At 48.2% G+C, this 12,513-nt stretch overlaps 1 protein-coding gene across 12 annotated transcripts in view; it reads left to right on the top strand.

The window, feature by feature from the left end:
- The window catches only part of ARMC8 (armadillo repeat containing 8), a 702,262-nt gene that overhangs the window by 149,512 nt on the left and 540,237 nt on the right, over positions 1–12,513 (top strand). For 9 of the 12 annotated variants that reach the window (XM_086955494.1, XM_086955495.1, XM_086955496.1 and 6 more), the window contains exon 3: positions 4,616–4,687. In XM_086955494.1, the coding sequence (XP_086811620.1) occupies positions 4,616–4,687 (72 nt within the window). Of the gene's footprint in view, positions 1–4,544; positions 4,688–12,513 lie in introns of all 12 variants that reach the window. The other 3 variants (XM_086955498.1, XM_086955499.1, XM_086955501.1) reach the window with 1 other exon arrangement.

Raw genomic sequence — 12,513 nt, forward strand, 5'->3', positions numbered from 1 at the left:
TTACTAGCGTCCCTCGGTGTTCACGAAGGTGATGGCAGTGGTCGCAGCTCATCTGAGCAGCTCAGGGCTTCCAGTCTTCCGCTATCTCGACGACTGGCTGGTAAAGGCAGGCTCGCCTCAGACTGTCGCCTCCCACCTCCAGACTACGGCTGATCTCCTGCATTTGCTGGGGTTCACCATCAATGTGCCGAAGTCACACCGATTCCCTCTCAGAAGCTCATTTTCATCGGAGCGGATCTGGACAAGGCGCAGTTTCTGGCTTATCCTCCCGAGCAGTGAATCCGGGATGTTCGGGCTATGATTCCGTTTTTTCAGCCTCTATCCCGGGTTTCGCTCAGACTTTCCCCGAGTTCCTGGGCCTCATGGCGTCCTGCATCCTGCTGCTGGACTATGCCAGGTGGCATATGCGGGCTCTGCAGTGGCACCTGAAGTTCCAGTGGGCACATCATCAGGGGAATCTTTCTGATTGTGTCCAGATCTCGGAGGGCACTGCACACCAATTTCAGTGGTGGCTAACAAATCGGGATTGGGTCTACGGCAGGTCCCTCTCCCTTCCCCAACCAGGTTTCACAGTGGTGACAGATGCATCACTCCCTGGGGTGGGACGGCCACATGGGGGAGGTGGAGATCAGAGGCCTCTGGTCTCCGGCGGAGTCCGGGCTCCACATCAACCTTCTGGAGCTTTGGGCGATCCGGCTTGCACTGAAGGCATTCCTTCCTTCTGTTAATGGGAGAGTAGTGCAGGTTTTCACAGACAAAACCACCGCCATGTGGTACTGCAACAAACAAGGCGGGGTGGGCTCGTGGACCCTTTGTCAGGAGGTACTTCATCTCTGGAAGTGGCTGGAACATCAGGGCATCAGTCTGGTGGTTTAACACCTGGCAGATTCTCTAAACACCAGGAGATCGAACTCAGCGTCCCTCCACCAAAACGGTATACGCCTGTAGATGGAACAAATTTGTTGCATGGTGCGCAGCAAAGGCTGTGGATCCCTTTTCTGCCCCTCTTTCAGAGGTTCTCCTCTTCATTCTTTCTTTGGCCCAACAGGGCTCTGCTCTAGGCACTCTAAAAGGCTATCTTTCTGCCGTTTCGGCCTTTCTTCAGCTTCCTGATCAGCCTTCTCTTTTCAAGTCCCCTATTGTAATTTGCTTCCTTAAGGGCATTATTCATTTTTTTCCTCCCATTCCTTTCGTAATGCCCCAGTGGGACTTGATTCTGGTTCTAACCTACCTTATGTGCGCTCCTTTTGAGCCACAACATAAGTGTCCTCTCAGACTTTTGATGCTTAAAACTGCCTTTTTTTGGTAGCTTCAGGCTCTTTCTTCAAAACCTCCTTTCCTGGCTGTTCATCCGGACAATGTAGTCCTTCGCACTAGGCCTTCTTTCCTTCCCAAAGGGCTTACCTCTTACCACATAGGACAGACCATCACTTTGCCCACCTTCTTCCCGCCCCGCATCCTTCGAAAATGGAAGAGATGCTCCACCGTCTCGATCCAAAACGTGCGCCTTCATTCTATCTGGATCGCACAAAGCAATTCCTGGTGGATGACCAGCTCTTTGTTGGCAATGAGAGCGCCAAGAAAGGTTGGGCCATGCAAAAGCGTGCCATCTCTCGGTGGGTCGTTCTTTGCATCAAAATCTGTTATTCCTTGGCACAGAAGGAACTTCCGGTGGGGCTGCTTGCCCATTCCACCAGTGCGACGGCAGCCATTACTGCTTTATGACGTGGAGTCCCTCTTCTTGACATCTACCAGGCAGCCACGTGGTCTTCATTGCACACGTTCACCAAACATTACTGCCTGGACAACCAAGTCCGTAGAGATGGCTTCTTTGGCTGGTCAGTTCTCGAGGACTTTCTGGAGTGAACTTGGTTCGCAGACCCACCTCCAGGATTGGTTTTGCTGGGGTATCTATTCTAAGGTGAGGAATCCATAACTAATGGTCTTTTTCAGATGAAGAAGTTATTCGGTAGCAATATATTTGTAAGAGACATATATTAGTTATGGATTCCTCACCGTCCCACCCATCCTCCCCGTTCTGCGTACTGACTTCAAAGGTAAGGGACTCCCTTTCAGGGCCCTAGTTTTATTGCACAAGTGGTCAGTGTCTTGCATGGCTCTACGCTTCTGGCGTGGGATGTTGTGTAAAGAACTGAGGTCAGCGCGTAGGGGCGGCGTCCAAGTAGATCCCGCGACATCATTCTGGCGACCACGACGCCAACAACTAACGCAGAGTCGATTGACGCCACCTACCGATGCGCAGGGGTACTACTGAAGAAAACTACTGAAGAAAAAATTCTCCGGATCCAGGCTGACGCCTGGGGGTAATTCTAAGGTGAGGAATCCGTAACACATGTATGTCTCTTAGAGATATATTGTTACTGAAGGTAGGTAACTGATTTGATGGTGCAAGTCGAAAGGTGGTGCACGGAGGTTCTTCTTCCTCCTGACACCTCCCCTACCTCCTGTTTTGTTGAGTGTTCCTCCACACTAGTCATGGAGTTATTTCCTTGTACTCTATCTGGTGCCCTTCTTTCCTAACAAAGGTAAGGAGCATGGCTTTTGGCCTAGGGTGCATTGTTTGGCCCTGACCTAGCTGGTGTTCCTTCTTTACTCTCTTCAGGCGTTGGCGAATCTGCGACTAGAACTTGTCTCTACCAGATAAGGCATTACCGAAGGTAAGTACCCGATTACTTTTGTAAACGATCTTTTGACAGAAAGAATCCAAGCGATACTGCTAGATCCGTCAAAAGCAAGACACATTCGCTTATTAACAAGTGGTTTAACTCTGCATCTGAGAGCAGCCACATATTTTCTTTGTTCTTTTTTTTTACTTTTTACATTGCTTCATGCAAGAAGGAAGGAAATCGGATTTATATTCTTTTTTCTTTTAATAAATATCAGTGAAGGTACTTTGAGAAAGAAAGAAATGTTAACTCCCTTCTACACTTAGTCCCTCATCTTGTAAATCTTATTTTAATTTATGAACAACCAGCTTGCCTCTCTGAACAGATGCAGTGGATCCTAGAGGAGTCATTGCTAATAAGATATTAGCTCTTTTAAGCCGTGGAGCTGTTTAAGCAAATGGAATGCAATTACTTGGGCATCAGAACCCGTGTTCACATATTTCTATGTTCTTGTCATTAGCTTGAAACTTAACTGTCCCACTCTTGTATATATTAATGGGTTATTCCTATGACTGATACCTTTATTGCTTTTTCGTTGTAATTAATGCAACAATATGTGGTTCAAACGTCTCCTTATATATTTCTATTTCTGCTGTTTAGAGCATGAGGTAAATTATTGCTTTACTGTAATTGGTTTAATGAGCTTTGAGTATATTTATGGCATTTTAATATCATTGCAAAGCACTCCATTTCCAACATTTGTTGCTGAAAGGGCTGTTTCGAAGGCACTTACATTTACCCCTTCGGCCATCAAAATATGCTAGGAATAAGGAGCTGAAAGGATGACTAGGAATATTTCAGCACTGTCGCGTGAAGGTACCTCACACAGTATTGTTCTGATATTTGCCACCTACGTGATTTTAGAGCATTCTGATTGTCGCAGTTCACATTTTTCCATTTTTTTCCATTTCTCTAAAAGAGGATTTCTGATAAATATTCTCTGAGGTGCTATTGTGTCCGATTGTTGACACATGTTTCTATTATATTTATTTATATTGTAATCTTGATCTAGTAGAGTTTTGTGGTACATTATACAAACTGTACTGTTAAAGCAGTATTACATGTACTACTTTGACAAAGATAAAGAGAGTTTCTTCTGATAAACAGTAAAGACAGTGAAACACTGGTGCCACAACATCTTAATATGTGACTGCAATTACTGGCAATAAGTGAAAAGTTACCTGTGAGAAAGGGCGGATACATCTGCCACAGAGCATTGGGGTCGCATCAATGACCAACAACTGATAACGATCGTGAAAGGTGCCATTTAATGATAATAAAGCTAATCCCCTCATGATCTTGATTGGAATCATGTATGCAAACTGAAAGTAAATGTTCTGCTTAAGCTGCTACTGCATCAAAAAACGTGACCTCTTCTGCAGCATCCAACGTCTATAAAGGGTTTCTTGTTTTGCAGTCATCATTAAAGTGAATGTGAATGAACATTGGAAGGGACAACATTCAAGCTTTGTTTTTAGTAATCTTTTCTCCAGTTGCAAAATACTTGTGACTCCCCTCCTATGCCCCCTCACCCAAATACCTGACCATTTCGCCTTTGTATTAATGATAAATCACATTTGGTGTTGAAAGCAGTAGTTCCCTATTCTTGCCAGAATTAATTTGCGTGAGCAGTATGCCCTGTCTTGCCATGAGTAATCACTCTGTTATGCATCAGACTAATTGAAGCCAACACCTAAAGTCCGCTATGATTTGGGGGTACTACTTAACAGGCTTGTTGATACCAATGTAGTCTACTTTGTAACCGGGAATATAATCCGTAAAATATAGCAAAACACTGAGCGGACGGGTACCTGTAGGCAGAAATGCATGTGTATTTTTTTATAGTACTCGATGAAGTTATGTGTCTGAAATATTCTATTAAATCATGAAAATAACTAATGTAATTCTATTTCCTATTGAAAATACAGAGATATGAAAAATGCAGTCATTGGCAACAACAAACAGAAAGCAAACCTGATTGTATTAGGAGCTGTGCCAAGGTAGGTTTCTGTTTTGCTGATCCTTATTGTTGCTTTTTGCAACGTATTCCAGCACTTCGCGGGTCACGTGGCACTATAACCTTTGCTTAATATTCAATGTGGATTACTGTTTCATTTACTACATGTTTCACATTGCAGTCTGTTTTTTGTTTTAAAAAATGTGACCGTCTAACAGCACGTTGATGGAAATGTATAGCACAGCCATAGCAGGTCTTCAAACCCAGAGTTTCTCCTTAGTCATAAGACTTCAGGTATTTATCTGGCCACCCTTTAAAAGGAAAACAAAACAGTCACTGATCGGGGAAACATCCTTAACTATCAATACAGAATAGAAATAAATGAGAAAACTGGCATTGGCAATGGTTCAATCATGGAATAAGAAAGTAAATAGCTGAACATACAGACAAAGAAATGTAGTTAGTTTGGTTTATTAATAAGAGTAAAAGGATGGGGTTTCGTTCACCAAAGAATAATGGCAAACAAATTGCTACTGAAACGAGAGTAGCTAAATACATGGAACTGATTTAGAGAAAGGGGATTACTGAGGCATAGTTATACACAAAGAATGAAAAATAATTTGCGATCACCAAACGTATTGATAGTTTAAATTTTTCATCACGCAGTTTAGCTAAGACCAGATCCCTCCGTACTATCAGAAGAATATCTACTAACTTGGCCAGAATTGTTGGAGGAATATTGTCTTACCAGTGTCTTATGATGAATAGTCTAGCATCTCCAGTTCAGAGACTCCAAGTATTTTGTTGCTTTATCCCAAATAAAATATAGCTGGGCTGCCCCACATATGTTTTTCTTTATTTTACAGTCCATTAAAGAACATTTAAATGCCTAGTACCAGATTAAAATGTTCAACATGAGAAAAACACATGTATATAGCCTGCATTCTGGCCCATGCACCTTGAATATTTATAAATTCCTGGCCGGAATATTTTCTGTAATTTTTGTGCACTGGAAAATATACATGAATAATAATTAGCAATTTACTGTGATTAAGTTGGCTTAGTGTCAGAAATAACATGTGCCAAGAGATAGCTGCCAACAATTTCATGGACCAATTAGACAGTTGTCCTTTCCAGTTGAAGGGATCATCTAATCATTTCTCTTATAAGTGAAATGCTAATTTTGTATTTTGGTGTGTTATTTATGTTGCCATGTGTTGCTGGTTCTAAATACTCCCTTAAATTATGTAGGACAAACATCTGTTTAATTTTTGTATATAATGCAACAAAAAATGTGGTGTCAGATCGCAACTGATGATATGATTTAAATTGGGCCCTGTACATTTATTGTTTTGAATATAACATATATGTATAAGAAAGGAATGTGATGAGATTCACAGTTGTTAGACTTGTCAGCCTTACCCCAAACTCTTTGTTTCTATTCCTATATTTTTCTGATCTTATTTCTATTGGCCTTAGGACTCTGTGCACTTTACCACTGCTAACCAGTGCTAAAGTGCTTGTGCTCACTCTCCTAAAATATGGTTAAATTGGATTATACCCAAATGGCATATTTAATTTACATAGAAGTCCCTTGTACAGTGGTATACCATACATTCAGGGCCTGTAAATTAAATGCTACCAGTGAGCCTGCAGCACTTATTGTTCCACTTAAGTAACATCTTCCTCCTGGACCTCAGCGCAGCATTCGACACCGTTAACCATAGCATTCTGGCACAACGCCTGGAAAACCTCGCTATCACTGGGACGGCCCTCGAATGGCTAAAATCCTTCCTCCACAACCGCTCCTTTCAGGTGGCGGAGGGAGACTGCATCTCTAGGGAAACCCCGATACGTTGCGGAGTGCCCCAGGGCTCTTCATTGAGCCCTACACTCTTCAACGTATACATGGCACCTCTTGAACAAATTGTCGTCCCCTATGGCATTAAACTCCTGACCTACGCGGACGACACACAGCTGGTTGTTTCCCTCAGCCAGTCAGAATCCCCCACCATCGATCTGTACTCTTGCCTGGAGAATATAGTCAGCTGGATGAGCGACTCCCACTTAAAGCTCAACGGGGACAAAACCGAGCTAATGGTTCTGGGCAACCAGTCCCACTTCCGCCCGGAGTCTCTATGGCCTTCCAGCATGGGCCCACCACCAACCCCCAAAACCGATATCAAAAGCCTGGGGATTTGGCTGGATGACAAACTTACCCTCAACACGCAGGCCAAGAAAACCGCAGGAACATGCTTTGGCCTGCTTCGCTCCATCCGTAAGATCCTCCCACTGCTCCCATTCCAGTCGAGGAAACTGCTCATTCAGGGTCTTATACAGTCTAGACTTGACTACGGCAACGCTTTATATCTTGGTTCCCCAAAAAAAGTCATCGCTAGGCTACAGGTGGTGCAAAATGCGGCTGCCCGAATTCTCACAGGCACTAAAAAATGGTGCTCGGCCAAACCTGCACTCAAAGAACTCCATTGGCTCCCGGTGGAGCAAAGGGTGCATTTTAAGGCCATGTGCCTAACCCACAAAATCCTGCATGGAAAAGCCCCGCCGGTCCTGAAAGATCTCGTGACTCCCTATACGACAAACATAACTCTACGCTCAACCAACGCCCATTTGACCAAAATACCCAAGATCAAGAAAACACGCTTTGGAGGCCGGCAGTTCTCATTTCAGGCGTCCAGGATGTGGAATACTCTTCCACCGGACCTTCGGGCCCAACCCAATCTCTTGTCATTCCGCAAATCCTTGAAGACATGGCTGTTCCCCTGACCTCTTCTTCTCCCCTCCTGACCCCACCTCTGGAGCTCATAGTGGATTTCAGATAGCGCTGGGACGCTTCCGGGCAGCCATGCGCTCTATAAATCTCCAAAATAAAATAAATAAAATAAATAAACATATCCCAGGCCTGCCACTGCAGACTGAATGCAGTTTTAAGCTGACATGTCGACTTTCCAAGAAAGCTCCTTTGCCAAGCCTTAAACTCCCCTTTTATTTATATGTGTCATACTTAAGGTAGGCTGTATGTAGCCCATAGGGAATGGTGCACTGTAATTAAAAGGGTAGACATGTACCTTTAAGTTTTATATGCCCGGTAGTAAAAATAAACGACTAAATTCGTTTTTCACTACTGTAATGCCTACCCCTCCCATAGGATTTCATTGGAGACTCCTTATTACATTTATTAAGTTACTATGGCATGTATGGTGTCTTTGGAATTGTAATGAAAAGCCCTATGTAATGGTAACGTCAGTGTTTTTTATTTCAATTTTGAAAGTGCAGTTTTTAGAAGTTGTTATTTTTTTGCCCTTAGCTCTTTTGTGCTGCAAGCCGGTCTTGGGTCACATAACTGTGTTTAACTGTCAGACTTTGTGAATTCCTCCCAGACAGTCACACGATAGAGGGATTAGGTGTGCCTGAATGGGCCATCTGCTTGAAGGATGGGGGTGCGGGGACAGAGCTGAGCACAGCCCTATTTGCAACTGAATCTGGAGTGCTCTGCCTTCACTCAAAGGCCTCCACAGCAAATTCCGAATGTTATTCTGAGGCTGTTTCTGAGAATGTTGAAGAGTTAGTTCAGCTAAAGCACAGCTGAAGATATTGGTGAGAAGCGTATGCACTTTTGTGGATCCTTCTTAAACTCAAAATATGGATTTTTTAAAAATGAAGTCTAAATCTGGATTTAACAATTTAACATAATCTTTCAATGATTGAATAACAGAGGTGTCTAAGAAAGTGTTAATTTCCAGCTCTTCTGATAATCCAATATTGGGAATGTTATTCTTACTGAAATGTTTTCCAGCTGCTCAAGGTTGTATTTCAGCACCTCTTCTTTCTGCACCACAAGTAATGCATCATAATGACTTGGTTTACATTCTGTAGTTCCAAAATTAGCCAGCAAAGGAGACCTACATAGCAAGTCAACAACGACCCCAGTTGTCCATTTATGTGAGGCACCATTGGGTAGAAGTATCAGAAATTATCTTGAAGTGTGGCAAATCGTAACCAAAAACAAACCAGTGCTGAATATTGTGCAAAATGTTTGCCAAGATACCTCCACCTGCAGTTCCACCCAAGAATGCACCCAAGGTCTATCATGTTCATCTTGGAGCAGAAGTCAGCAGAATTTCTAATGATAAAGAAAGTTTAAAAAGCGGAAAGGTATAAAACATAGTGCATACCAATTCTGGACTGCAGTGAAATAAACAAGGACATTGACATTTTGTATGGTGGGCCTGCAGCAACCTTTAGACGTGTTTCATCGACCTTCATAATTCTTATTTTCAGATCCCGATAACGAAAAAGCACTTGGAGAAGGATGACCTCACAATCAATCAATCAATCAGGCATTTATGTAGCGCACTACTCACCCGGAAGGTCTCAAAGCGCTTGGGGTTGGGGGGTCCGCTACTGCTCGAACAGCCAGGTCTTGAGCTGCTTCCTGAAGGCGAGGTGGTCCTGGGTCAGGCGGAGGTGGGTCGGGAGTGAGTTCCAAGTCTTGGCGGCCAGGTAGGAGGAGGACCTTCCTCCTGTGGTGGCTCTCCGGATGCGGGGGACGGCGGCGAGGGTGTGACCGGTCGATCGAAGCTGGCGTGTGGGAGCGTAGAAGTTGAGGCGGCTGTTGAGGTATCTTGGGCCTTGGTTGTGTAAGGCTTTGTGTGCGTGGGTGAGGAGACGGAAGGTGATTCTCTTGTTGACCGGAAGCCAGTGCAGGTCTCTCAGGTGGCCGGAGATGTGGCTGTGTCGAGGGATGTCGAGGACGAGTCTTCCTGAGGTGTTCTGGATCCGCTGGAGTCTCTTCTGGAGTTTGGCGCAGTCGGCTGGTGACGAGGGCCTGGGTGACCGTCTTCCTGGTCTCGGTGGGGATCCACCGGAAGATCTTACGGAGCATGTGCAGGATGTTGAAGCACGACGAGGAGACGGCGTTGACTTGTCTGGTCCTGGAGAGAGAGGAGTCCAAGATGAAGCCCAGGTTGCGTGCGTGGTCTGTTGGTTTGGGTGCGCTGCCCAGGGCGGGGGGCCACCAGCAGTCGTCCCAGGCGGAGGGTGAAGATCCCAGGATGAGGACTTCCGACTTTTCTGAGTTCAGTTTCAGGCGGCTGTTCATCATCCACTTGGCTACGTCTGTCATCCCTTCGTGTAGGTTGGCTCTGGCGGTGGCGGGGTCGTTGGTGAGGGAGAGGATCAGCTGGGTGTCGTCGGCATAGGAGATGATGTTGTGTTGGCGTGCGATGGCTGCGAGGGGGCTCATGTAGACGTTGAAGAGGGTTGGGCTGAGCGAGGAGCCTTGAGGAACGCCGCAGATGACTTCGGTGGCTTCTGATCTGAACGGGGGGAGTCGGACTCTCTGTGTCCTTCCTGCGAGGAAGGATATGATCCACTCCAGTGCCTTCTCCTGGATTCCGATGTTGCTGAGGCGCTGCACTAGGGTGCGGTGGCAGACCGTGTCGAATGCCGCGGAGAGGTCCAGGAGGATGAGGGCCGCTGTTTCTCTGTTGTCGAGCAGGGCTTGGATGTCATCGGTGGCAGCGATGAGGGCGGTCTCGATGCTGTGGTTGGACCGGAAGCCAGACTGCGAGAGGTCGAGGGATCCGTTTGTCTTGAGGAAGGCGGCCAGCTGCTTGTTGACGGTCTTTTCGATGACTTTGGCCGGAAACAGGAGGAGCGAGATGGGGCGGTAGTTTTTGAGTTCGGTGGGGTCCGCTGATGGTTTCTTCAGTAGAGCGCTGAGTTCGGCGTGCTTCCAGCTCCCCGGGAATGTAGCGGTGTCGAAGGAGGTGTTGATGACGTCCCGCAGATGGGGTGCGATGACAGAGTCGGCCTTGTTGAAGACGTGGTGAGGGCAGGGGTCGGTTGGAGATCCGGAGTGGATGGAGTTCATCGTGCAGATGGTGTCTTCGGTGCTGATTCGGGTCCAAGCGCGGAGGGTGGTGGTGGGGGGCGATGGTGCGGTCGTGGCGTGCGTCGGTTGAGTGTTGAAGCTGTTGTGTATGTCCGCGATCTTGTTGTGGAAGTAGGAGGCGAGGGAGTTGCAGAGGTCTTGTGAAGGGGTGATGTCGTTGTTGTTGGGGTTGGAGAGCTCTTTAACAATGTTGAAGAGTTCCTTGCTGTTGTGTGCGTTGTTGTCCAGTCGTTCCCTGAATGCGGTTTTCTTGGTGGCGTGGATCAGTTGGTGGTGTTTTCGGGTGGCGAGATTGAGGGTGGTCATGTTGTCCGGTGTTGGGTCTCTGCGCCAGGCTTTCTCGAGGGCTCGGCAGTTCTTCTTGGAGCGAGGTCGTCTGCGCAGTTGCTGATCCACTTCTTGAGGTTGTTGGCGGCCTGGCTGGGGTTCGTTGTGCTGGTGGTAGGGTTCAGGCTCAGGGAAGCAGCGAGCTGGTCGGCTGTGATCTTGTTCCAGCTTCTGCATGCAAGCTGTTGCTGGTGGTGGTGGAGCGTGGTCCTTCTGAAGCTGAAGTGGACGCAGCTGTGGTCCGTCCAGTGGAGTCCGGTGGTGTGGCTGAAGGCGATGTCCTTGCTGGATGAGAAGACGGGGTCGAGTGTGTGTCCGGCGTAGTGGATGGGGGTGGTCACCAGTTGCTTGAGACCGAGGTTGGCGAGGTTGTCCAGCAGGGTGGCGGTGTTGCGGTCGTTGTTGTTCTCCAGGTGGAAGTTGAGGTCCCCGAGGAGGAGGTAGTCAGCGGAGGGGAGGGCGTGCGGGCTGACGAAGTCTGCAATGTCTTCGCTGAATTTTGTGCGTGGTCCCGGGGGTCTGTAGATGAGAGTGCCTCTGAGGGTGGTCTTGGGGTCGGTGTGTATCTGGAAGTGCAGGTGTTCGGCGGTTGGGAGGATGTCGTCGGTGTTGGTCGTGATGTGGATGGTGTTCCTGTGGACGATGGCGATGCCTCTTCCCGTCTGGTTGACGCGGTCCCTCCGGGTGATCTTGTATCCGTCCGGGATGGCGATGGCGATGTCGGGTGCTGAGGAGGCGTTCATCCAGGTTTCCGTGAGGAAGGCGACGTCGGGAGATGTGGTGTCGAGCAGGTTCCAGAGTTCGACGGCGTGTCTGTGGACGGAGAGGGTGTTGAGCAGGATGCACTTCAGGTGGTTGCTGCTGGTGCTTGGCTTGGTGGGTGCTGGTGTAGTGCAGGGCCGGATGCAGGTGAACTTGCAGGAGTGGCAGCAGAAGGGTCCGTGGTTGCGTCTTGGGGTGGCTCGGTAGCAACCCGGGAATCGGCCGGCGTTGAGTGCGGTGGTGCTGTAGGTCCGGCGGGTGGGCTGGTGTCTGCGGGGGCCAGGGGGCCTGGCACTGGGCGCGGTCCAGGCGCGGACGGGCGCAGGCGGGCTTACCTTTGGTGCGCCCGCTGCGCGTGACCGCTGCGCGTACACGCGGTCGCCATATATGGCGAAGTGGGAGGGAGGGAGGAGCAGCTGGGAGGCGGGAGCGGGGAGGGCACAGAAGGCAAAGGGGGCGTGGCCATGAGCACGGCGGCGGGAAGCGGGGAGCGGGGCGGGGGTCACAGGGGCAGAGCGAAGTGACCGGCGCAGGGAGAAAAAACACAATAAACAGTCACACAGTAGTAGCAAGGCAACAAGGAAACCAAAGGACGGGGCACAAAAGTACAGCAGTAAACCAACAGAAACACGGCAGCAAGGCGACAAAGGACGGGAATTACAGCGGGGGGGGGGCGGGGTCCACGGGGCGGGCTCAGCGAGGCTGAGGGCGGCAGCGGGAGGGAGTAGCACACGATACAGCTGGTGGCCGTGCGGCGCAGGAGTGTCCTGAAAACAGGTCACGCTCACCTGCGCCGCGCGGTAGCCATATATGGCCAAGTGGGAGGGAGGGAGGAGCAGCTGGGAGGCGGGAGCGGGTAGGGCACA

Source organism: Lissotriton vulgaris, chromosome 2_1 (assembly GCF_964263255.1).
Source record: "Lissotriton vulgaris chromosome 2_1, aLisVul1.2, whole genome shotgun sequence".
Taxonomy (NCBI): domain Eukaryota; kingdom Metazoa; phylum Chordata; class Amphibia; order Caudata; family Salamandridae; genus Lissotriton; species Lissotriton vulgaris.